The sequence below is a fragment of the Alligator mississippiensis genome, chromosome 16, assembly GCF_030867095.1.
Source record: "Alligator mississippiensis isolate rAllMis1 chromosome 16, rAllMis1, whole genome shotgun sequence".
NCBI lineage: Eukaryota > Metazoa > Chordata > Crocodylia > Alligatoridae > Alligator > Alligator mississippiensis.
Window position 1 is genome coordinate 28,656,004 of NC_081839.1, and position 25,348 is coordinate 28,681,351.

The window sequence follows — 25,348 nt, forward strand, 5'->3', positions numbered from 1 at the left end:
GGAGGTTACTTGTGCAGGGTGACTTGAAATAAGTGGGGCCCTGATAAAGTGGGAGAAACCCTGGGCTCTTGGCCACCATGAAGTGGAGCATACTCCTTGCCCTGTGATATGGCCATGTGCACACTGACTATCCCACTCACAGTCATGTCCTCCCTAGCGGGTTGTGAGTAATAAAACAGGGGACTCCTGCAGTTATCAGCTGTGAAGTGGACAGGCCCTGACCTGCTCCAGATGGCTCAATGGCCAAGTTAAAACCCACCTACTGTAGGAACTTAGAGTCATAGCAAATATGGTTGGGAAGAGCCTCAGGAGGTCATTTTGACCCACCCCTGTCCAAGGCTGGCCATCCCTGTCTAAACCATCCCCGATAAGGTTTGGCTAGCATGCACTTGAAAACTCCCTACAATGATGGCTGCGTGCCCTCTCTCGGTAACCTGTTCCAGGAGTTAACCACATTCAGAATGAGATCCTTCTTCCTAGTATCTCCCCGGTTGCAATTCATTCCCATTACTTCATGTGCTGTCCCTTGCAAACCCAGGGAGCAACTGACTGCCATCATCTTTGCAACAGCCCTTTCTTGTAACTGCAGACAGTTACCAAATCTTCCCTTGGTCTTCTGTTCTCCAGACTCCAGTGCTTCAACCCTTCCTCATATAGCAGTAGCTGTGAATGGAGCTGGAGAGCAGGCAAAATGAAAGGAACTTGCACAGTTCCCAGTCACCTTGATTTCCACTAATGCTGGGTACTCCTGCTGCTGTTTCCTAAGGTGCTACCAGCTGTAGCTGCCATGGGCTGAACCGGGCATTTCAGCAGTCAGATGGCTCCTGTATCTGCCAGGCAGGGTATGTTTACTATGATGAGAGAGGCAAGAAAAGTTCTGACAGCAACAGTGACCAGGACTGCCAGTCTCAGGTAAGATGCTTCTGCAATGCAAGGCCCTTGAGTGTATTAAACCTGAATGACTCAGGTGAGAAGGCAAGTGAGTGGGGGAGAAAGACAGCCCCGAGGTTGGAATAGTGGCTTAGGATGCAAAAGCTTGGGTTCAATTCTCTGATCCACCCCTGGATCTTGGGCCAGATCATTTGATCTTTCTGTGCCTCTGTTCTAAGTCTGTAAAACTGGGATAACTGCACTGCCCTACTTCACAGAGGTAGCATGAGGATAAGCACACTGAAGGTTGGGAGGCAACAGCATACTCTGGTAATGGGGCTATCTATGTATCCAAAACTGATGACCTCATTCACTGTGTTGTCATTATGGCGTCTTATAATTAGACCTGGAAAGGGAATTTGATGGGAATCAACTTTCAGGGCTGGAAGGGACCTCACAAGATCATTACTGATATTGTTGTCATTTCCTCTGTCTGTTTTCTGACCAATTAACAGCGCAAAATGGATTAAGATTTACCCTTCAAATGCTAGGTGGGACAGGGGCAGAGTGGCAGGGGGGCTGGGTCATGCCAAAGCAGTGGTATCCCTCTGGTTTTCATCCCTGTCTTACGTGAATCTGTGGGCTTTGCTGCTGCAGGTGGAGGAGCGCTGCGCTCCCGGAGAGGTCCGTCTGGCATCCACGCGCCAGTGTGTTTCACCCGAACAGCATGACTGCTCTCCTTTCTGTGGCCCAGTGGGTGGAAAACTCAACGCAGAGCTGGGCATGTACGTTTTAAGTTAAGAAAACACTTCAAGCAGAGGTTGGGCTTGAATTTTGCCCAGTCAACTGTGAATGGAAGTAGCTCGGTCTTGTGTGTCCTGTGAAATAAGCTGCTGGTTTCAGTCCATTTCCTAACTTCAAAAGAGTCCATATCATGATCATTGTCCCTGCGGGCGGACTCAATAGATGAGCAAAGAGTTTATAGGACTGTGAACTGCTGCCAACCTCTTAAGAGGAGCTGCCTCCCGGGTGTGCACATCAGCTGTTATGATATATCCTGCACCTGTGGTGATACAGTTTAGCTAAATCACCCCAATTTTGACCCTGAATGAAACAGTGTTAAAGTTGCAATGGTTTTGCTACATTAGTATCACTACAGAATGGTGCAGATATAACAAATACATTGTGGCAGCTTATGAGTTTATCATTTGATATCACTTGAAGGGTGTCACATCAACGATGCCCTAGACTGGATGGACTTTGCATGTGATCCAGCTTGCCAATTCCTTTCCTAAAGAGTTGGCTTACTCCCTGTACAGATGATAAATAAAACAATACAGCTTGTCTCAGATCTGGCCATCAGCACCTTGCAGCTGCCTGCCAGGAGACTTAAGGAACAGGCCCCTTCTTCTCCTTTGCAAGGTGTCACTGTGAACAATACGTCTCTGCTGAAGAGCTGTGTGACCGGGAGTGCCTGCTGAGAGCCCCACAGATCTCTCTGAGGGTTGGCATCAATCGAGAGCTGCTTCTGAGTGTGGAGGAGGGGGAGGACAGAGTGAGTATAAGGGCTAGGACTTGCTCTCTGGGTTGGAGGGAGGCTGGGGAGCTCTTGCAGAGCGTGGAGAGGTGGAGAGACTCCTGGGCTTCCAGGCAGGGAGCTGATGTGATGTGTGGGATCCACCGTGTGAGAAGGACATGGAGGATGCTCCACATTGTTCATGAAGCAGGACGCTGAGAAGGTGGGAGGTTGCAAATCATTACAAAATAGCAGTGGCTGGGTTTGGGAGAGAGAGTCACCAGGCCCATACCTGCTGCCGCCATGCTGCCCACTCCCTGCCCCTCAGCAGCTTCCTCAGAGCACTTGCCATGGAGCATCCCTGAGGCAGAGTATCTGAGAGCAGCGCTGGAGCTTGTACCAGGGCTACTTTAGGCCAGCTACGCCCTCTCCGTTGTGGGAATGGGCATGTATTGGGCAGGGACAAGTGAGTAGGGTGTGCTTCTTGGCAGTGGTCCTGGGTGTGGCACAGGGGCAGGGTAGACAAGTCTAGGAGTGTTCAAGGTGGATTAATTAAAGGCGGGCATAGGCCTATAAATCCTGGAGAGTGGACAGCTTCCAGGGCTGAGAGTATCACCAAGAGCTCATTGTCCTCCTGTGTTTTACAGGAAGTGACCGGCATCCTGGGACCAGATGAGCACGTGCAGAGGAGCCAGCGGGTGCATTTTGTTCTGTTTAGCCCAGGCGGGGTTTTGGGTGTCATGATTTCCAGCACAGAAGAGCTCAATGAATTCCTCACAGGTGAAACCCAAGAGCACTCTAGAAGGGAAGAGTCAGCAAAGAGCCCCAGTCAGACCAAGCTGCAGGTTTCCTCCCAGCTCAACGGGGGTAGAGGGAATTTGCTCTCGATCCCTTCCCGTTGCGCAAGGGAGGGGTCCTCATTTGACAGAAAAACTGGACTGTGGCCCTTTGTTCAGTTGAGATATTAGCTGGCTTCACATTCAAACCCCTTGGGCACCTGGGAATTCACTCACTTGTGGTTATAACACGACTCCAGCCCATGAAAAAGAATGACTGGAAGATCCTGCACCTTTGCAGATAGATGAGCTGGCATGATGCTCCTCTTGCATCAGTTGGCCACTGCCTGCAGTAAAGTTGCCCCTGTTCTGCATTCAGAGCAGAAATTGGCCCCATGTGAGGGAAATAATTCTGTATTGCCAAGTGGGTAGGGGATTTTGTCCTTTGCTGCCTGTTGATAGGATTCACTCTTTTCTTCCCTGTCTCCACTGCCAGCCTCAGGAGGATTTGGGCTAGCTACACCCTTGCAGAAAGGTTGGCATAGCAAGGCCATCCCTGCCAAGGATCCACACCGCTTACCCCACATCCCAAACCCCATCGTGTGTGTGCATGTGGGAGACACCATCCTCTTCCAGCTCAGCATCCATCCCCATGGTGAGTGCTGCCATTTGGATTCACACTTGTCTGTCCAAGCTACTTGCGTGCCTAGGCTCAGCCTCTTCTGTGACTGCCTACTAAAGTCTCTGCTGGGGTTGCCTGCGTGCATATCTTTCTGTCTGCCCAGGACTCCTGGTCTAATCTTGACTCAACTCCAGACTCAGCCGGTATTTTTAGTCTCAGTTTTCATATCTGTACGATTGGGATAGAAGTGCCTACTACAGGAGGTGATTCTGAGACTTTTGTATAGGGTAAAGCACTATTAAGACCCTCAGATTTCATAAGTTATACCACAGATTGTTGTTAGAAGCTCTGACATGCGTGGAGCTGCATAAAACAAACCCTGCTGCCCAAGCGGTGTGACCTGGCTTCATCCAGGCTAAGCCCGGAGCTCAGAGTTGTGATTCTGTCCTGCTTGTTCCCAGATCGCGCTTCCAGTCACTACCCGGTCTATCAGAAACAGCATCTTTACAACAGCAACCCCAGCTGGGATTTCGGTCCCTTCCGACGACTGGACCACCTCATTCGGGAGACCCACCTCAACATCTCCAAGTAATGTCTGATGCTGCTAACAGTGCCCGGGTGGGGAGGGAGCTTATGCATAAGCAGGTATGGGGGATGTTGTGCCTTCCCCTTATTCTTTAATGAAATATTAGGTCCAATGCATTGGGCATAGTGTGAGAATCCACGACCAAGGGTTTGAGTCACCAGAGTCCATGGAAAGATGCTCATTGAATTCAATGAGCTTCAGACCAGCCTGAATGACTGAGTTCGACAAGAGTCTTTCCTCCAGATAAGGCATTTCACTTCCCAGCTAGGGCAGGCTGGTGGCTGTAGTTGTGCGAAGCTGAACACAAGAGGGCGGCTGGACCTACGTGTATGACTTCTCCCTCTCTTTCAGGTTTGCCCACGTTTTCCCAGATCCTGGGAGATACGTTTTCAGGGACAACACCGTCCAGGACCGTACCTTGATTGTGACTGTGAATGAGGAGAATATGGGCTGTGACCCTAAGGATTCCTCCTTTCAGCCCTCGTCTCCATATCAGCTGGCCAGGCATGGGATCCTGAAGCACCGGAAGCTAAATCTAGCGCCCAACTGGGCAGCTGTCACAGGTATCTCAGCCAAGGTCCACTGATACCTTCAGTTAAAGGATCTTATTAATGGCCTCCTTTGGAGGAATGAGCTCCTGTTGATGCATGTTGTTTTTCATCAGGTTGTCTTTCAGTTAACCAGGAAGAATGACCTTATAGGCCTTATCACTAAAGGACCAACATGATCTTTGCTATAACACCGTTCTTAATCTGCTTGTTGTAGGCATTAATTTGGCTAGCCCAGTGTGTTCATGCTAGGCCAGCTGTTGGCATTTAGACTGAACATCTGTCCTTGTCCTGCAGATACACAAACCCATTGTGAGGTGAATAAAGCTTGTGACCTGCACTCTGCAGGCTTCCAGCAGGCTAGAGCTGTAGGAGAAGCAGAAATGAAGGCAGCTGGGTCCTATGGGACATTGGCAATGAGGAAGAGCTCATGCCAGGGATATAAAGAGCCATAGTCTCTGTGCTAGGGATATAAAGAACCACAGTCTCCATAGCTCTCCATTGATAAGTACTTGCTGCTGAAGGGGGGCCTGCTTTTATTTTTTAATTTAAGGTGTTGCTCCCTCATTCGCTACCAAGCCCTGTAGCACCTGGATTCTTGAGCCTACAAGTCGGTCTCTGCACCTGGTAGAGCAAGGGAAGTCACCCTGCAGCACAAGTACCACAGGTGGCACAGGCAGCCTCCATGAGTAGCACATAGCTGATCAGGGTGGGGACAGGGAACACAGTGGCAAATAGGGCAGGAGGCACAAAGCAGAGCGGGAGATTAGGCGGGGAGCATAGGGCAGGAAGCAGAAAGCAGAGCAGCAGGTCAGATAGGGAGTACAGAGTGGGGAACAGAAAGGAAAGCAGCAGATCAGGCAGAGGAAGGAGATTGGAGTGGCACTGTTGAGCTAATTTGGGGCATGCCTGCCAAAGAGACTGGCTCCTATTGTGGTAGATCATGTTTGAACCAGCTTTCCTCTCTGGAAATAGCATCAAGCCACTGGCGTTTCCCTGTTCTAATTGCTCCTGGGGTTGAACCTCCCAAGGGTTCATGCTCTCCCTTGCCAGAAACTGCTCAGAGGCAGGTATTAAAAAGGCTGCCTTTTCTCCCTGCCCTGCAAGGAATGCAGCTAATTGAGGGCTTTGCTCCCCTTAGCACCAGTTGCAAATGTCAGCATTTCTGTGGGAGGCTGGAGGAGTGGGAATGTCTCGTAAAGCACATCCTGTAGACGATTCAAGCAGGCAGGCAGGCAAGATCTGATCCTAGGAGTACATCTGTACCTATGGTAGGCACCTGGCTCAGTCTCCCCCCAGTGAGAGGGGGCAGAAAGGGAGGGAGCGCAGAAATATAAATGAACCAGCAAGTGTGTGTGCCAGCTTCCAGGGCCCTCCGATGCCAGTGCCAAAGAGCTCTCCCTCCTCCACAGTGCTGGGCTCACAGGGACATTTGGCAAAGGCCTGATCAGTGGAGATGCAGGTGACTTAATGCCCCCCATGCTGCGGGGCATTGAGGGCCTGTGGAGGAAGGAGAGTGCTCAGCCAAGATGATGACAGTCTCTACAAGTCCTTCTGATCAGGCCATGGAGGGGGCAAATGCTTTGTGCAATCCAATGGTGATTGCCAACGTCCACCCATATCCTGCATGCTGGACATTGTGACCATCCTCCGACCATAAGTGCTGAGAGCATCAGGACAGATGGCTGCAGGCTCTGGGGTGCTGCTGATTCCAGCTGCAGGAGCCTTTAGGCCTTCCCTCCTGTGAAGTGCAGGGCAAGTTTCACACCAAGGCTATCCCAGCGACCTATTACACGAAAAGGAAACTTATCCCATGCATGCATTGCAGGTCCTATGGGTGCACTCAGAATCACACAGCTTCCTCCTCCACCTCTTACATCCCACTGTCTCATGGCCTCTTCAGCAGTGCTCTTTGTCCTGGGCTTCTTGATCTTCATGCTGCTGACCCTGGCAATTGTGCTGAGGCCCCCCATCTCCAACCCCAGCCCCATGAAGAGCTGGAAGCCACGATGGAGGAGCCTGGGTGAGCCACACATCCCTCCGGAGTATGTCCTCATTAAAGACAGGTAAGCCCCCCGTGTGTTGGCACTCCACTTACTCCAGAGCATGCAGATTTAGAGGCCTGTGGATACAGGGCAAGAGCAATGGGGAATGTGGGTTTCCTATTGCTGCCCCTTGGTACTGGGCTCCTGTCCACTATAGTGGTATGATGAGATACCAGCTACACAGAGGAGAAGCTTCTCTGCTTTCCCATAGAGTGGTGGGTACCTCTGTTGCTCTCCAGTCCTCATGAGCATCTCTACCACAGCTCCCTGCCTGGCACCATTACCTCACTCTTGCCTGGGTCTGTCTCCTGCGTCTCCCTTCAGAAGCTGCCACAGATATGCTTCACTCTCTTTCTCTCCCCCCAGCCTTCAGTTTTATGAAGCCCTTGGCCCCCACGGCTCTGGTGAAGGAGCTGATACCGGAGAGAAAGCAATTATTTACGGTGCAGGTAAAGTGGCTGTGCCCCTCCTTTTGATTCATTCACACTCGCTCCCACTTCTCTTCTAGTTCTTATTCTGTGCCCTTATGGCATTCAAGGATCCTCAGCCTCAGAGCTCACACATACATTTGGAGTCACTCACTCAGGCTGCCATGCGGACACACTCAGACACACGCACCTATTTTAAGCTCAGCCTTCCATTCACACACCCTCCCAGTAGGGGACAAAGTCCTTCCAGCTGTATAATGGGTATGAAACGGTCACCCTGGCTGGTCATGAGCAGAGTGGTCAGGCTCTGAGGGGTGTCAGAGGAAGAAGAAAGTTAAGTTGCATATCTGGAAAATTAAGGCCCTGTGTTTTGCTGCTTGGGTTTGTCCATTTTCCAGGTGTCCAACATCTAGTGCGTGTCCTCCCATTTTACAGCTGACCCTGTCTTGAGGTTTACAAGATGAGATACAGTAAGTCTGGAGCCCAGAAGATGGCACCAGCCACTGATGCTGGGAATTGCTGTGCTAACAAAGAAACAACAGTATAACCTCATGAATCGGGCATGCTCGGGACCGAGCACCTGCTGGAAATGTGAAAATTTGCGATTTTTGAAACCGGAGCAGCAGCCGGGGAGGGAGAAGAGGAATAGCGGTGGCTGGTCCCAGAGCAGCGGCCACATGTGGAGCGGCAGCACGGAGTGGCGGATGGCAGCGGCAGCTGCCGCGTGCAAGCTTCCCCCTCTTCTGCCCCAGGAATGGCCACCGCTACGCCCTGATGGAGTTTTTAAAAGTTTTAAAAAGTGACAGATTTTTGGTAATTCCAGATTTTTGATATCCAGATTTATGAGGTTATACTATATAACTAAAAACCAGAAAGGCTGGAGGCAGTGATTCTCAGCCAGAGTGCCACAGTTCCCCAAGGTGCCACAAGATCTCTTTAAAGGCGCCACAGGGTGCTGCACAGTATTAACACTGTTAGGTGTGCAAACACCTACACGTGATTCACAGGATGAAGCCACGGATTTCAGGTGGGAATCCATAGTGACAAAACCCGTGCTGAACTGCTGTGGTATTTCTGAATTCTTTGCAATGCAAGAATAGTTCTGTTATTTTTCCGTAAGTCGAAAAATGGTTGAAAGCTTAAAGCTGGCATTTTCTGATGGGGGGCCTTGAGTCTTACGAGGTCAAGAACCAATGTTGTAGGGAAAAGCCAGTTAGGGCTGTGCAGCAAAAAACAGCCAGAGAGAAATTTGCTGTCTTAGGAGGAGTTTCTGAACTTCCAGAAATCCTGGCAGAGCAACGTGACTTCCCTTTTACTACCCCTGTTCTGAAGCACAGGATGGTGTTGCTGTTTCCACTGCCATCCTAGTCCCTTGGTCCCCCACTCTTTCTTTTGCATCTCTGAGACAAATAAGTATAAAATATTTTTGAAGTGTCCCCATCTAGAAAGTGCCCTGGCATTGCAATGTCATCACAAGCAAAAGCTGCTGTTATGCAGAGCGGACAAACTCCACGCTAACACCAAAAACCAAACAGTACTTGGTATTCAATCTCAAAACATTTTGCAAAGGCTGCCATCCTCAATCCCTGGGGCAGGGCTGGGGAAGGAAAGCACGTGCAAGGGATGTGAGTAGTTTTAAGGGCCAGCAGGAAGGCCACAGCTGAGTTGCATGGAAGCTGTAGTTTTCCTTCCATTTGCCCTTTGAGGCTGGGCTTCAGTTTTTTCAACTTATTGTAGGGTTGGGGAAAGCTCACAGGAGCTGCTCCCAATAGGCTTCAGTCTGTGCAGTGCTGTCACACTCTCATCTCACACTCACAGATATGTGTTTAGCCGTCCTTCCATTCACAACTCTCTGTATCCCTGCCTCCCCCCTTCTAGCCTGGGAGTTGACTTTTTCTCCTCCCGTTACCGTCCCTTGCATTCTGTGAAGCCCGCTGAGCTGCCGGGTGCCACGTCTTGAGATTATGGCTACTTGGCAGTTCAGGAGAGGATTCCAGCAAAGGAATCATCTTAGATCTTGTGCTCAGCTATGGAAAATGAAAGGTGTCTTGTGTTTCAGGAGAGCAGCATGCCCTGAGAAACCTGGAGGATTTCAGTGTCCGCACCCTGTACGATAAGCTGGAGGACCAGAACCTGCACCTGGCATCTCAGTTGACCAAACACAGAACGGAGGTGATGGCCTTTTACAGGGGGATCAGCCAGAGGATCCAGGATCTGGCGGTCAGTATCCCAGGGAGATGAAAGGAGAGAGTCGTGGACCTACAGAAGTTGTAGCACAGGCAGTTCTTCTGGGGTGAGGATTTACTTAGGGTAGCTCTTGTTCCTGGCTCCTGGATGGCAGAAGTAACTGGAAACATGCTGCAGCAGGAGATTCCCTGCTTCCATGTACATCTCACTATGGTTAGCAGGGCCTTTGTTGCCTTTCTGTAGCAGCCTATTCTCTTGAGGCTGCGCCACTGGGTGCAGCATGCAGCTGCCCCCTTTCTTTGCAGAAGCAGACCAGCAGCAACTCATCATGTGGCACTGAATACCTGTCCACGTCCTGGTGGAGATCAAGGTGCTAATGGATACAGAATCCAGAATGAATGAGCTTTGGCTCTCTCCCCCAGTGTCCAGACACTGCGTTTATCTGGACCACTTCTGCTCCCCATCTTAGTTGTGCTGAACCTTTGTGTGTACCTTTCCCTGGCTCTCATCCAGCACTGCAGTGTTCAGGCATCATTTCTGAGTTCAGCTGCCCAGGAATCTCAGTGCCTGGAAGTTCATCTTGCTCTTAATGCCCACTGCACTCTTCACAGTCACTTCTCTTAGTATCTGGTGCTTGCTGCCTTTACCCACACAGCCTGGCTCCTCGCTCTTCCCCTGTCCATGTAGACATGATTGTAGCACAGATGGCCAGGCCCAGTCTAGCTTTAGGTTACAAATAGCAGTGCTAGCACAGCAGCTTGGTCTTCAGCCCAGGCTAGCAACCCGAGGAGGAGCCTCCTGGGGAGTCTGGGTATGCACTGGGGTTGCCAGCCTTCATTGACTCCTGTGCCACTGCAGTTCCTCTGTAACTGTACCCTAAGCAAGCTGGGTTAAAACTATCCTGGGTCCATCTGCCTCCACTGATCCCACATCCACTGTATACCCACCTGCTGCCGGAGGGAGAGAGTCCGGTAGCCATTGCCCTAAGGGCTGCAGTGCACATGCTCTACGAGTGCCCTTTTGGACCATTTAGGCACAGCGCTGCCTTCAACTGCTCCCTGGCTTCTCCGTGTGCTTTGGGGAAACCTGCTCAGTGCTGCATCCTGCTGTTGGTGGTCCTCGCTTCTCTTTGACTGTTCTCCTAAAGTGCACCCGGATTCTTCAGTGTGCTTAGGCAGGCGCATCATCTAGGGCTAAATGCCTCCCTGTGTTTCCAGGGCAAGACCCATGCATGGAAAATCATCTATAATATAGATGATTATAGAAAATCATCTATTATAGAAAATCATCTATAATATAGGGGGAATTTAGCTTCTGGGGTCTGTATGTTTGGTTGAAGAGACTAAGGAAAAGGGTGAATTTGAGGGTGGCAAAGCATGATGGTGCTGTTCTCTGTAATTAGGATATGGCGCAGGCTCTGAACTCCGAAGGGCTGAAAGTCCTCACCAAGCAAAGTGTCCCCGTGGATAAGACCCAAAGCACCACTCAGGGAGCCACAGGTACTCAGAAGTGCAATGAACCCACTGGCAATGATGTTCAAGCAGTGGGCTATGCAGGTGAGGGAACCAGAAGGCAGCGCCAGCGGGGAGGGTGTGTTAGGGCCTGGATGGGGCATCAGTAGGATGGCTAGGAGGTTCTTGAGTCAGGGCAGCAAAGAGAAGAGCGTTACACCTTTCCGTATCGCTGAGCATCAAGCCTATCAGGTCAGTGTGGGAGGAATCCACCAAGCCTTTCAGAAATGCAAATGGGCTCCAAAGACATTACAGTCAACCTAAGGTGTTTCAACAGAGGATGATCAGTCTCTGCCTAAGCTGTATTGGATCCACCCTCTGGCATCCTGGAGCAGGTTGTAGTTCCCCGTCAAATTCCCTGGGGTGGCTTGTGGTAGATTGTAATTCCCCATAACCTTCTCAGAGCTGTGGAGAGCCCATTAGATTTACCTGCCCATTAGATTTAATTCCTGCTGAACTCTGTGCTGCAGGTGAGGTGAGCTGGGGGTGGCACTGCCACCAACCACACACCCTGCTCACCCACAGTGGTTGGGCTTCCTAAAGGTCAAGTCCTGGCTGCAACTAAGCAGTCTGCAGAGGTTCCTTTCCAATGCAATGTAAAGGTAAAGATCTAATAAGGTTGTTAGTAACCGCCCCTGTTCCCACCAAACCCCAGCTCTGTTAATGCTGCCCAGCTTCTTCAAATTCTCCACCAAGTTTTGATACCAGCATTACTAGCTTTCTAGCTTAAGCTGTTCCACTAAGGGCATGTTGCACCCTGGAATTAGCTGCTGGTTTGTGGTGGTGGCATGAGCCTCACATAAAGTTTTCAAAGTGCTTTTCCAAAGGAATGAATGGGGCTGTATGAATGCCTGGCACTTTCATTGATAAACTCATGGTTATTCTGTGCCTGATTCGGCTGCTTGAATCAAGTAGGTGCCGAGTGGCGAGAGGCAACGGAGTTAATGAAAGCACTGAAAATCCTCCTTGGTCAAGTCCGTTGTGGGAACGTGGCTGTGAAGACAGAGGTGACACAGCAGCTCCTGGGACAGGACAGGATGGCCACTCAAGGGAAAGCAGAAACAGAGCAAGGACAGGTGCGGGCCAGGTGCTTTTTCTAGGTCTGTCTCTATTATTTCCAATAGCCTTGTCTCTCTCCATTTCTGCGACACCACAGCCTTGTTTGTCCTGCAGGACCCTGCTCTGTCCCTACAGCATGGTCTGTCCAGTAGGAAAGGTGCCTTTGCTGGCCTTCCTGGCTATGAGGAACAAGGTAAGAGCAGTGCTTCAGCTGTGGACACAGTAACCCTTCAGTGATCATCACAGGAGGTTTTGTGGAGGCATTCTTGGTGAACACCGTTGCCTTAAAATGTAGGAGTGGAGTGAATAAGCGGCCAAATGTTTATGTTTTAAAGGAACTTTGATATTTTAAGATGTGCCATATTAACATATAGGCCTTTTTGGAAGGAGGACAATGAGCGAACACTCCCCAGCAAGCTCCCTTGGTGGGTCAGTCTGAGGAAGACCCCGCAGCCAGGGATTCTTGCATCCCTGACATTGCAATTGGGGGACTGCAAAGCATTAGCTTTGCTAGTCATTGTGCAGCTGGGTACTCAGCAACTGCTGGCCACTACTTTGCTGTTAGGCACAAGAGAACCAGGCAGGTTCTCCAGCCTCTAGGGCTCAGGGGAGGTATTGTTTTTGTGCAGCACAGTTCATTTGGGGTAACATATTCTGCAGTCATTGACTACCACCCCAGCTATCCAAGTGAAAACCGCCTCCTTCCTCTGGGTCTCATGTACCATGTTATTCATGGTCACCAGGGTTAGGCCTGCAGCCTGGGAGTGCCACGCTAGCCTGTCTCACTGAGCTGGAAGTGGAGAGCCTGATGGCAACTTCCCCCCTTGCCAAGACCCTGCAGGAGATCAAGCAGGCTTTGGAGAAGCACCAGCAACTGAAACAGCGTCCTAGTCCTCCTGCTGCTCCAGGTAAAGGAGTGCTCCTATCCCAGCTGCCTCCACCCTTTGAGGTCCAGAATGCAAACCTCCAGGGCTGGGCAGAGAGAATAGGAGTCTGGAATTACAGGCTTTGTTCACAGTATATGTGGAGACGAGTGGCTATTACAGAATCACATTCATGGAACATCTCTGTGGTCCATTAGATAGCCACTTATCTGGTGCCCACTTGGAGCAACATGTGCAGGATGGACATCCCTGCTAACCCATCTAACGGGCCAGGTTCACTGGCAATGTTCCTCAGCCCTGACCTGGGGGTGGGGGTAGTCTCTGGGGTCCACTCACCCCTTTGCAGCTACTAAAACTGCCCTATCCCAGGGGTCTGGATAGACATCTCTGTTGGGAACAGGCTGTGGCTGTCTGCGGCAAGTTGCCAAATATGTAGCTCTTGTGAATCCTAATTGGAGGTGGGGTTGTGGGAGGTAGCATCATGCTGCAAGATGGAAGGGGAACGAGTAGAGATTGTCATGGCAGAGGGCACTGGACTGGTCTGCCCTAGGCTGGCTGCCCATTCAGTCTTCCTGTAGTCTGTGCTTCCTGAGGAAGTGTCTCTCATCAAGCCTGTAGAAGTTGGATAAAAGTGTCTGTAGCACTGGAGTAGAGTCAGGATTAGAGCTATGGGTATCATCTTATGCTGGTCCACAGGAAGAGAGAGACATAGTTAGCCATGCTAATTTGAAGTCAAGTAGAAGGCACGGTAGATTTGTCCTTTACATACAGACTGACCAAACTATCCACAGGGAATGGTATTGGCCGACACAAGGAAGAGGACGTTCCCCAAGATGGGAATGATGCTGAGTTGCTTACTGGGCTCTTGTGTCTTCTCCTTTCCAGAGGCAGGGTTGCATGAGAGCTCTCCAGGACTCACTGGGAATGCCCTAGTCCCCATGGATCTAGCCAGCTTGTCTCCTCGGCAATTTGTGGTATACCGTTTTGGCTGTGCCATGGTTCGTCTGCTAAGCAAGGCCTGCTTCCACCCAGCGCTGGTGCTCATGTTGGCTCAGGCAATCCCAGACCAAGATCTGGCGGGGACTGAAGAGGATTTTCAGAGCCCTGGAGCCTTTTACTATGATGCCATCAACAGACTTCTGTACCTACATCCAGCAGAGCTGGAGAATGTGGGGGCATTTATTGCCACCCTGCTGAATGCCCTGGCAAGGATCAAAACAGGTATGACTGCCAGGCCTCATTAGTATCTGTTCTAGGTGGGGAGCATGTTGGATATTCACGCTCTGTCTGTAACTCAGCGGGGGAGAAATAGGACATTTTCCTTGCCCTAATGATTCCTCTCTATTTGGCTTTACACTATTATTTACCACCTCGTTGCAAATGGCACAGGTGGTGAGTGTGCATGGGTCCAGCATTTGAAAGCGTTTGCATTTTTTTGATTACTGAAACTCTCAAGTATCATCATGAATATCCTCGCAGAAAGCATGCTTGGGTTTCACAGTAGGTCATTACCTCACAAGAGGAAAAAACATTCACTTACCATATAATTACTAAGCAAAGCACTCAATGAGGAAATGTCAGGCCATTACACTGCAGAGCTCTGGAATTTGGTGACACTTCAGAGCCGTTTCTGCCAGTAAGGCCGATACGTTTTTGCTTTAGCTCTGTACTGCTGGTGAGCTACAGCTCTGAACTGTGTTGCTCCTAGAACATCGCCAACCTCAGTCTTTCCCTTTGCTCATTAAATTTAATCCTCTCGTTTTACCATCTCCACTGCGGAGAAAAGTCGGGAACATTGTGGGTGGCCATATGTGTCTAGGGGAGTCAAGAGTAGCATGTATATCCAGCTGCTTGCAGAAGTGGGGGTGGGGAAAAAAAGGGTGCTTTACTTTAAACTTGGCATGTTCCCACGCCAAGCCCGGCGCATACCCAGAAGAGGCATCACGTTAGTTGGACCCGGCTCGCCCAACATCTGTATAGATCGGGCACTTTAGTGGGGCTTTCTTGGTGCTTTTATCTAATAGCTGATTCAATCAGCTATTAGAAAAAAGTTCCACAAAAGCCTGCTGAAGTGCCCAATCTTTGCAGACACTGCAGAGCTGGGTCAAACTAACGCTCCACTTCTTCCAGTAAAGCATGGGGGTTTGGGGTTTTTTTTCCCCATGTCTTTCAGCACCTCAGATTGGTAACTTGGATTAATTTTAGGGATGCACAACAATCCAAGTTGGCCATTCCCTATAATAAACCTCTGCCACAGAGAGAGATATCAAACTTTGGGCTTCAGGTTTGACATGTCTGGAATGGGATTCGGTCATTTGAATGACTAGATTCAAATACCATGAAACTCATCTTAGCCCTTTGTCCTGTCTGACTGACATGGAGCTTGTCCTTGCAAAGGAGTCTGAGACCTTGAAATCCCAGATCTCCGGCCCAGCTCTCCTTTGTGAGCATAAAATCAGACCCTAGAAATCTTGGGACTTTTGTAAATGTATGGTCTGTCCCAATGCCTTTCCTAGATAATTCTTATCTCATACATTATAGCATGTTTGTGATTTGTTGGCTACCTCCTTCCTCAGACGTGCTTGCATTTCAGGACTTGACTACACAGGAGCACTTTAATATCGCTAGATAACCTGCATGGCTGGCTAGGGTATGAACTGGACAGCTATTCTACACTAACAGCCCATGTGCATGCTCTTAACGTGTAATTCTTTCTCTGCAATGAGTTGTGTGGGTTTTGTATATTTATTTATGCACATAATTAGATGTTTTCTCTGTATGTGCATATTTAATCTCTTTCTAATTGGCTGCAGGAAGGTCAAAGTAGCTATCACTGTTCCCAGTTACTACTGTCTAATCAGGTCCACTGTCCTCTGGCTAACTGCATAAAGCCCCTTTGACACTGTTGGCTTGTTTTGTGGGGCAAAAATTGATATCATTTTTAAACCTGGTTCAGCTAACCTGATTGTAAAACCAGTTGAGTGTCTGGGGAGACATCCCTGAGCTCACCCTGACTGGTGACAGTCACTGTGGTCTACTATTATTAAAACAGAAGCATTGGTTTTGGTTAGTTTTGTCCTCTCTGGTGCTTTTTCATCTGCTTCAGGAGCGCTTAGGGAAGTGGCCTGGCAAATGAATGGCTGAGGAGGTAGCACTGTGAGATTAGGAGCACTGTGATAGGGAAAGCTGAATGGCACGTGACCGTCTGTGCTTGCCTTGCTTCAGGATCTACCTCAGCTGCAGCTCCTGGTTCTTGCTTTCAGAGGGAGCTCAACAGAGCCATCATGGCTCTAGCCAATGCCTTTTTCCAGAGTTCCTGGGGAGCAGCAGAGAAGGTAAATGAGATGACGTGACTTCCATTAGCAGCCCTGGACAAAGGCCCTATTAAACATGCTTAGTGAACCACCAAACCACCCACGGCTTTCCTGGGTCAGCCAGATTTTTTGGATGCACGGGGAAACCTCCTGAGTAGACCTGGGGTTGCCTTGCAGCTCTGCACAGAGGTTGTGACATTCTAGTGTGCTTATGTGCTACGAGCACTTTGCGGTTTGCTCGGTGTCACATATTAATGCACCGAAATGAAACATGAACCCCGGTGAACTGAAACAGCTGGTTCGTGGGGAGGTTTTTAATACATCCTGTAGGGCAGGCCTTGTTTCTTCTGTCTCTAGTGGGGGGGAATCCCACATCTCCATCTGAAAACAGTAGGAGCTGCAAGTGTTCAGCCTCTCTGGACAAGAGACTTGGAACTTGACTCTTTCTTTCTTTTGGTGCCTGCTTTAGGATCCTATAGAAGATAACTCATCCACTCTCTTAGACTGCCGGACAATATTTGAAGAACTGCTGAGGGTTCAAATGTCACCAGATCCCTGCTGCCATGAGAAATCCCAACGTGAGAGGTACTGGGCAGGGACAGATTGTTCCCTGTGCAATTATGTCATGCAGTTGCTATATAGTCCTATAATGAGGTTCTGACTAACTAGATAATGAGCATGTAATTCCCCTCTCTTGTGTTACATAACTTTGCTGCTTCTTTCCAAGTTGCTTTTGGGCACGGACCTAAGCCGTGGATACTGCGTTCCAGCTCAGCTTCTGGCTCAGCTCTGGAAAGGATCCAGAAACAGCTTTGCAGTGACACGGGAGCAGTTGTGTCATCTGGACAGTGTAGGGCTCTCATTCTCAGGCAACTCGCTTATCCTGTCCTGTGCCTCAGTTTCCCCATTTGTAAAAGACTAGGCTAATACCACTTGCTTCTTTCCCAGTGAGAAGTGAGTTTTAATCTCAGGCTACTTGTAAAGCAGCCCTATTAAAACCATTGTTAAATCAAGATGATTGCAAGGAAGTTGAAGGATGCAGCCATTCCTCCTCCATCACTGTGCCAACATATGTTCTCTGTACTGACAATATTCTAGGATTTCTGGAGTGATTTATTAAAGAACAACTAGTAGGTTGTGGTAGATGTGTGCAGTATAACTAGAGAATAATCTGACAAATGCCTAGGCAGGAGGAGAAAGATGATAGGAAGAAGTCAAAGGAGTGTTCAGATGAAAATGAGTTAAGGAGAATTTAGGCTACATCACAGGACAACGTTTCCATTAGTTAGGTCTCAAAGCGATGCATTCATGTTGCCTGGTTCTGGTTCCTCGCCTTATGCTGTATAAATGTTCAACTATCATGGGATCCTAAGACGGACCAGAGCTGTAAAAGATACCCAAAATAACTAAAATGCACCCCCAGAGAGGAAGGAGTGGGAGCACTCTAGATATCAAATAGGTTTGTTAATCATTGTGATTTTATCCTGGAGAAAATCATATATAATATAGTCATATCCTGCTCTACCAAAGCTATATGTTCATAAACATGGGCTCAAATTCTCATAGAACTTGTTGGGAGTTTTGCTCACCCAAAATATTTGAAAGAAGAATATGTCCCTAATTTATACAGGATCCCCAATCTGGTCCCCAGTTTTTTGAGTGCCCAGGAATTTAGCATAAGTCATCAAGGGCTATCGTTGGTCCTGTTCTTTAGCCTTGTATAACATCTAGCACTCAATTATGGTTGGAAAAAAATCAGAGATGTGTATGTAGACCAAAGCTGATCAATAACTGACTCCCTCTGTGGAAGAAAATGACAGAAATAAATTCAGGTTTAGTTCTGTACAAAATATATATATATATATATATATATATATATATATATATATATATATATCAGGTTAAAAACTAAAAAACATTTTGTTTATAACAGCTATCTCAATATTTCTCCAAAAGCATAGCTCTTCCCTCTGAAAATTGTTTTGTTTCTTTCCCTTTAAAAGATGTTTTCTTGGAAGACCCATTTTCTGTTAATAATAAAACACCTGGCTGGATATTTTTTACCAGCTCTAATCTGGAGATGAGCTCCTTCTACAATTAAACGTCTAGAGCTGGTCCTAAGTGTCTCCTGCCGTGCTGCATTCAGTGCTGAACAGTAGCTCCGATCAAATTGGAGAAATTCTCCAAATGTGTTTGAAGCTCCAGTTAGAAACCTTAATATCCAGGTGTGGGGTGCAATAGCAAGTGTATCAGTTCACTCTCTTCTCTTCCCCCTCCTTCTCCTCCTCATCCCGCTGCCTTTTCACTGCAGGGGAAGGAAGGGCCTAAGCCATAGGCTCTTGTTGAGTCTGGGCTGTGAGCAAAGGAGGTTCATTTTGGAAAGGCCCAGTGTGATTATCTCTTGTCTGGTGTGTCTAGGTTGCAACATTACCAATGCTTCCAGCTGCGGGCAGAGATCCTGGATTCTGTTGAAAATTTGGGGAGAGAAGAAGCCGGGAAACGGTCTGAAAACACAGGCAAGAAGAATGCCGATTCCCTTCACGTTCAGGTAAGTCAGTCAGTCGGTCAGTCGGTCAGTCAGTCGATCAAATCTTGTTTGGCTCATATCAGTTCTTCCTACATGCTACTCCAGCCATTTCATAGATTCATAGATGTTAGGGTCAGAAGGGACCTCAATAGATCATCGAGTCCGACCCCATTTCAATGGAACAACTTCCAAGTAATCCAGCAGAAGGGAAGGAAAATTCAGAGCAATGTATATTTAAGAAGCTGATATTATATTATATTATATTATATTATATTATATTATATTATATTATATTATATTATATTATATTATATTTAAGAAGCCTTTTATTTTTCCTTTTTCCTCCTGTCTCCATACTGAATGTTGGCAGGTCTCAAATTTGAGGTGCCTGATTTCAGATACCTTAAAGGGTCCTGAATTTCAGGAAGTGCTGAGCGTGCCCTCTGTAGAGATAAGGGCCCTTCAAACTGTCTCAGGCTGGGCACCCAAAATCTCTACTTATTTTTGAAAACCATTGCCCCTCTCGGTATGACAGCCCCTCTGACTGATGGCTTACCTGTTGGAAGAGAACAAGAGGTCACTGCAGAGCGTCCAAGTCCAGGGGGCGTTCACTCGCTGCCATTGCTCTGATGGTATTGCATCTTGATATTACAATAGCACCCAGCACCTTGCACACAGTTAGCACACATAACTTTCCCCAGCACTGACTGCTGCCAAGAAAGGCTGCATTTACATTTGGTCCTGTGAGCTCTTCAACAGCTGGCACTCTTTGGTTGTGTTTTCTTCTACCTCTGCATCCAGGAGTGGCCTGTTTCCCCCAAGCCACATGGGAAGGATCCAGGGTCAGTTCTGCTGAGTGTTATCTGACCTGGCTCCTCGTTGTTGGGCTTTTTGACTGAAAGGCCTCATTAGACTGGGTTCAGTTGCAGGTTGCAAAGCTGGAGGACAAGTTGGATGAGCTGAATGAGGAGTTTTTACAGCTTACAGTGCAGGCTTTGGCAAGCCAGAAGGAGGGGGAACTACTGGACCAGGAGCTCAGAGCCCAAGAGGAGTTGCTTACGGTATGAACCATCTTGTTTTCCACTGGGCTATTGGCCAAACCTCAAAGAAGCGTGCATGAAAAATGGAGTGATGGCCCTTGTGATTCAGCCTCCTGCACTGCAAAAGGTGAGGCAAGGTGAACATTGTAAGCCAGGGAAGATGGACTGACCTGAGCCAGTTATACCCAACCTTGCAGACCCACCAGCTCCAGTATCAGGAGTTCATTTCATCTGACAACTGTTGAAGTTTTTTTTTTTCCCTCCAGGATAAGTCCTATATTGTGTAATTTGCATATAGGGATGTGTCCCTGACATGTAATATTATATGATGATATAAATGCCATTGTGTCATGGTGCATGCCAGGAGTCTATCCACAGAGTAGAGATGGCAAATGCAAGTCAGCCATTTGCAGACTCATCCAGCCAAGCCAGATCTCTTCTGAAGCACACAGAGGAGACCCAGTTCTTTGAACTTTATAGCCAGTATCAGAAGCCAAGCACTTCCTAGGCTCACATGACTCCTGCTTGGCAAACGTCTCGCCCAACTATACAGTTGGTTCAATAAAAGAGATCACAACAACCCCATCCTCTCATGCATTTCCTGGACCATCACAGCTATGGCAGCACTTTAACCCTACTGCTGCTTGTTTCTCCATCAAATCAGCAGTGCCCAGAACATGGAAGACATATAATCTAGGGGTTGGAGAAGGGAACCGGCAGTCAGGATGCTTCACTTCTAGTCCCGGTTCTGTTCTTGTTCCTGTTCCACGCGTGTCCTGAACAAACCACATACATTTTGTGTTACTCGGTTTCAGACCTGTCTATCACATGGGGGGATAATCTACTTCAAGGTGGCAATCAGGCCCAGTTCATTACGATATGGAGGAAGCTTTTGTAATCTGCCCTGTCACTATAAAAGTGATGAGTGTTTAATTAATCACAACCTAAACCCTACATGGAACAAACAGAGTTCGCAGCTGTCAAGAGCCCTCTAGAAAATTTTGAGAAGCTATGCCATTATGAACCTCTCCCACTTCTGTCTTACATTTCCTTAATGCTTTGTTGCACCTGGTATTTGCGTGAACCCGGCTATCTGTTTCCTAAAAACTCATTTGTGACAGCTTTCTGTTGTTTCATCACAACCAACTGCTGTGGAGACAGACTGAAAAAACCAAGATTTATGACTTTGGGTGGGAATTAAACAGCAGATTAGGCAACCCCATTCTTTTTCATACAAACATGTCAATATTGCACAGTAATAAATGGCAATATGCAAATTAGGGGAATGGTTTCTAAGTAGAAGATTTTTCCTTGAGGTGCTGGTGAGTCGTTAATAAGCATCACCTAGATTTTAGAAATTAGGGAACAAAAAAATCAGCGCGGTGATAAGATATGTTCCCTGCGAATGGAGGAAAATAACCGTTGCATGGTGAGGGCACCCTACATTGTAGTGTGCATTGTAAAAGTGTGTATCATTACCCTTGCCTTACAAACGAGTGACTGACAATTTGTTTCGTGCTCAAAATCCTAGAGGGTCAGTGGCAGAACTGGGACTAGAAGCCGGCTCCCTTTGTGCCCAGTCCTGTGGCTTATGCACTAGGCTAGGGCTGCTAGAGCGTGGATGTAGCTGCTCACTGGGGCTAAGTCACTGAGTTTGTGCCATTCATTTGTTTTACAGCAGAAGGCATGGGACACCCCTGGGGAGACAACACAGCACTACACAAGGCTGCTGGAAGCCTGGGCCACAAAGAGAGACCAGACCCAGTTGCTGGAAATTCGAAGGAGCTGCCTTGCTCAGCGGATTAGTGACACAGAATCTGAACTGTTTCATCTTCAGCAGACTACAGTGGCCACCGGCTTGTCATCTGCATAAGTCCTGCATCCCCTCCAGCTAAAAGCAGCCAACCAAACAAGTTCAGTCATTGCTGGAGTGAACAACACCTCTGTGCACACATGCATACCTAATATCCATAGGACAGTCCAACATGTAATAACATACAGAGACATATCAGTACATACAGGGAGATAAACAGACTCCAACACAAACTTACACATGCCTGATGTGAGTTATGGAGCATGTATGTGCAGGTAATTACAAGCAGAGGCAAAGACACTGTGGAATACTATTTTTAAAACCCTAAATATGCAAGTATGTGGGCATAGTCATACATGCTCAAATACACACTGATGGTTGCATCCTGGAGTTCTTTAGGACAGTGGTTTTCAACTTTTTTTCATTTGCAGACTCCTAAACTATTTTAAATGGAAGCGTGGACCCCTTTGGAAATTTCAAATGGAGGTACGGACCCCTTTGAATTGTAAGTGTGGGTATTCATATACTTGTGGTTGATCATACTTATGTTTCGTGGACCCCTTCGACATAATCTGTGGTCTGTGGACCACAGGTTGAAAACCACTGCTTTAGGACATTCATAAGTAGGCAATCTTGAAGATTATTAACCCTGTTCATTGATCTGTATATGCCACTGTCCATTGGTGAGATCCAGAAGAGCCTTCATGTACATTATAAGCAACTACATTGCATTGCAAAGGGTATTTTTCCTTCCTGGATAAAAGCTGCTTTGGACCTCTACAGTCTGGTTTATACCATGCACTCAAGCAGTAACTGGCACTGCCAGTTCCAGGAAGGGTGGGCCCACAAATTCCCGAGACATCTGTGGGATACTGCTAGGGACGTCCCTCATGTGCTGAAATGTGCCTGTTTCTAAATTACTAATTGATCCTAAAACTTGGCCCTTTTCTTCCATGGAGCTCAAAGCAGTTTACATTGGAATAATGACTTTCACAATGTTTTGGACACTAAACATAGGGGAGAATTACTTGTCATGGTTTAGCAAGAAGGTCTTAAAATTTACATCTGGAAAAACAGCCGGCGCCAAAACTGACTTAAAGCATGAGGAGGAGAGCGTCTGGGTTGTTCTGCGCCATGTTACTGCTGTCCGGGTTCCAGCAGCAGACTTCTTCTAGTACTGCCGAGTGGCAGGATTGACTTTAGAGGCATTGTACAAAGACATGGGGCATTTGAAGGCTGGTTCCTTGCCATCATTTTACCTCTCTTCACTTGTTAGCGTTGCAGATGACAGGGAAGCCAATGGACTCCATTCACTGTTTCAGAGGGGGAGAACTAATCCCCAGTGTTTCATGCCCTGCATATTTCCTTGTGTACTGGGAGAAGCTGAGCATTCAGCAAGATGTGTGCACTTTTCCTCTGTGCAAACAGTTCTTCAGAGCAACTTCTGCTCCCAGAGGCTCCATCTGCAGCCCAAGCTCTGCAGCATCTCCTGCCTCCAGAGAGTAGGACTGCCAGGAGCCGTGGCCTCTGTCTGCTGCCAGCGCGTTCACGTTAATTAGGAGTGTGTTTCCAGCCTGGGAGAGGCCGAGACTTGTGTAGCGGTGAGCTCTCCCGGCAGAGAGCACTCCTACACCATTCCTACTGTTATTTTGGCTGCAATGAGAGGGGCTGAGCAAACCCTTTGCCTTGGAAACCGAATCCTGGAACTGAAAGTTGATTGCTTTTTTAAAAGAAACTGTAACTTCCATTCTTCAAGCCAGCCTATGATGAAGCCAAACTAATGTCTGGCTATGAAACAGGCCTGGTTTCGTTTGAGCAGGGCTAGAAGCAACATGCTTCCTCCCTCCGTTTCTCCCCAGTTATCCTCAGTCCCCTCCCAGGTGAGATACTGTAAAGCAAAGCATCCTGGCAAGGGGCCAGCCCAGCACCTTGCCTCCCCATGCAGGCAGGTGCCTGACAGAAGATGCCAAGAGTCCTGTTAGGTTTTTTGAATGAATAATGGGCTGATATTTGCTCAGCTGCTGCCACATAAAGACGTTTCTCAACCCTGCTGGTTCCTAGCCTAAACAAATGTTTGCAAGGCCCACGGGTGGCATGATCCGAAGGACAAACAAGGCATGTTGGTGCCTGGCAGCCAGGACAGGCACCCTAAGCTTCACTTTTAGCTGCCTTCTCGGTCGTAAGTGAAGGAATCTGGAGACTCTTCCTGCCAGAGAACATTTCCAGGTACGCACCCCTTTGAGATCTGTTGTTTTCCTCACCTGCTCTGGGCTGTGGTTCCAGCTTTTCCCCTCCCACTGTGGCAAAAACCAGAAGATGGTGCCAAATGGCACTTGTGACGCATCTTGGCAGAGCGGAGCCACTAAGCAACACCTTGGCGGGGCGTTTTAGCAGAGGGCAGAGTGGGAAGATCTTAGAGGTCAAGCAAAGCAGGGTTGGAACTAATACCTAACCGTGGGCATTTGCAAGGGACGCTTAGCCAAGCAATGTGGTTGCTTCTCATGGTCAGCATGCAATGGTGAGAAAGCTGCCAATGGGTCTCTCTCTTGCCTTTTTTTAGGTTATTCCCAGACATGTTTATAACTGTGCTGTTCGGTGGTAAGTGACCTGCCCAACCTTGACTCTCCGTTGTCTCCTGTCCGTTCGCAAAGAACCAGGTTACGTGGGCTGGGTGATCTCGGGACATCTCTGGGGAGAGCTGTAGGTGAATACGATTCAAAGTTCTGTCATCCTAACAGACCTTTTCAATTGAACAGGTTTTTTCAATTAGAAGTAACTTCTCTTTAAGCCAAGGAAAGTTGTCTGTGAAAAATTTCCATTTTCATTGACATTTTTAGTTGTGGGTTTTTTTTCCCTACAGAAAACCAAACACTTTTCAGAAAATACATTATACTTATAAGTCATTGTCGCAGGGCACCTCAGTGCCTGCTCCTAGGGAGTAGAGACTGCCAGGGAGAGAGAGCCCTGGCAGAACATAATGAGCCCAGCTGAGGGTGGCCAGGGTAACGAGCACCTGTGGGTTGGGAAGGGCACAGTAGCCTTAAAGGGGCCTCACGTCGGAACGTGAGGACCCTGACGCCAGTAAGGGCATCACTTGCAGGGTGCATAGACCCCAGCCCCAGGGTGGGGCACTTTTAAGAGCCCAGCGTGGCATAGAGAACCCCAAAAGGGGGTAGTATTAAGGAGCCCAGCGGGGCCCAGAAGGTCCCAGAGAGGGGACCATTGAGAGACCCAAGTCAGGCAATGATTGAGAGGCCCAAGAGGGGCCAGATTGAGAAGCCCTGGAGCGAGGCAGCGTTGAGAAGCCCTGGAGCGAGGCAGCGTTGAGAAGCCCTGGAGCGGGGCGGCATTGAGAAGCCCTGGAGCGAGGCGGCATTGAGAAGCCCTGGAGCGAGGCAGCGTTGAGAGGCCCTGGAGCGAGGCAGCATTGAGAAGCCCTGGAGCGAGGCAGCATTGAGAGGCCCTGGAGCGGGGCAGCATTGAGAAGCCCTGGAGCGAGGCAGCGTTGAGAAGCCCTGGAGCGAGGCAGCATTGAGAGGCCCTGGAGCGGGGCAGCGTTGAGAGGCCCTGGAGCGAGGCAGCGTTGAGAAGCCCTGGAGCGAGGCAGCGTTGAGAAGCCCTG

General features: G+C 48.6%; 1 protein-coding gene across 1 annotated transcript in view; it reads left to right on the forward strand.

Moving 5' to 3' along the window:
* Window positions 1-25,348, forward strand: part of LOC102561714 (uncharacterized) — a 117,358-nt gene that overhangs the window by 4,335 nt on the left and 87,675 nt on the right. Inside the window, exons 8-28 of the mRNA XM_059719663.1 lie at window positions 767-912; window positions 1,528-1,655; window positions 2,293-2,425; window positions 3,034-3,166; window positions 3,659-3,817; window positions 4,246-4,372; window positions 4,722-4,933; window positions 6,822-6,984; window positions 7,330-7,412; window positions 9,451-9,611; window positions 10,981-11,134; window positions 12,005-12,165; window positions 12,263-12,341; window positions 12,892-13,056; window positions 13,918-14,253; window positions 16,258-16,367; window positions 16,816-16,931; window positions 18,765-18,894; window positions 19,803-19,934; window positions 21,592-23,952; window positions 24,287-24,430. Coding sequence (XP_059575646.1) covers window positions 767-912; window positions 1,528-1,655; window positions 2,293-2,425; window positions 3,034-3,166; window positions 3,659-3,817; window positions 4,246-4,372; window positions 4,722-4,933; window positions 6,822-6,984; window positions 7,330-7,412; window positions 9,451-9,611; window positions 10,981-11,134; window positions 12,005-12,165; window positions 12,263-12,341; window positions 12,892-13,056; window positions 13,918-14,253; window positions 16,258-16,367; window positions 16,816-16,931; window positions 18,765-18,894; window positions 19,803-19,934; window positions 21,592-21,786 — 3,023 coding nt within the window. The 3' untranslated portion in view covers window positions 21,787-23,952; window positions 24,287-24,430. The remainder of the gene's footprint in view (window positions 1-766; window positions 913-1,527; window positions 1,656-2,292; window positions 2,426-3,033; window positions 3,167-3,658; window positions 3,818-4,245; window positions 4,373-4,721; window positions 4,934-6,821; window positions 6,985-7,329; window positions 7,413-9,450; window positions 9,612-10,980; window positions 11,135-12,004; window positions 12,166-12,262; window positions 12,342-12,891; window positions 13,057-13,917; window positions 14,254-16,257; window positions 16,368-16,815; window positions 16,932-18,764; window positions 18,895-19,802; window positions 19,935-21,591; window positions 23,953-24,286; window positions 24,431-25,348) is intronic.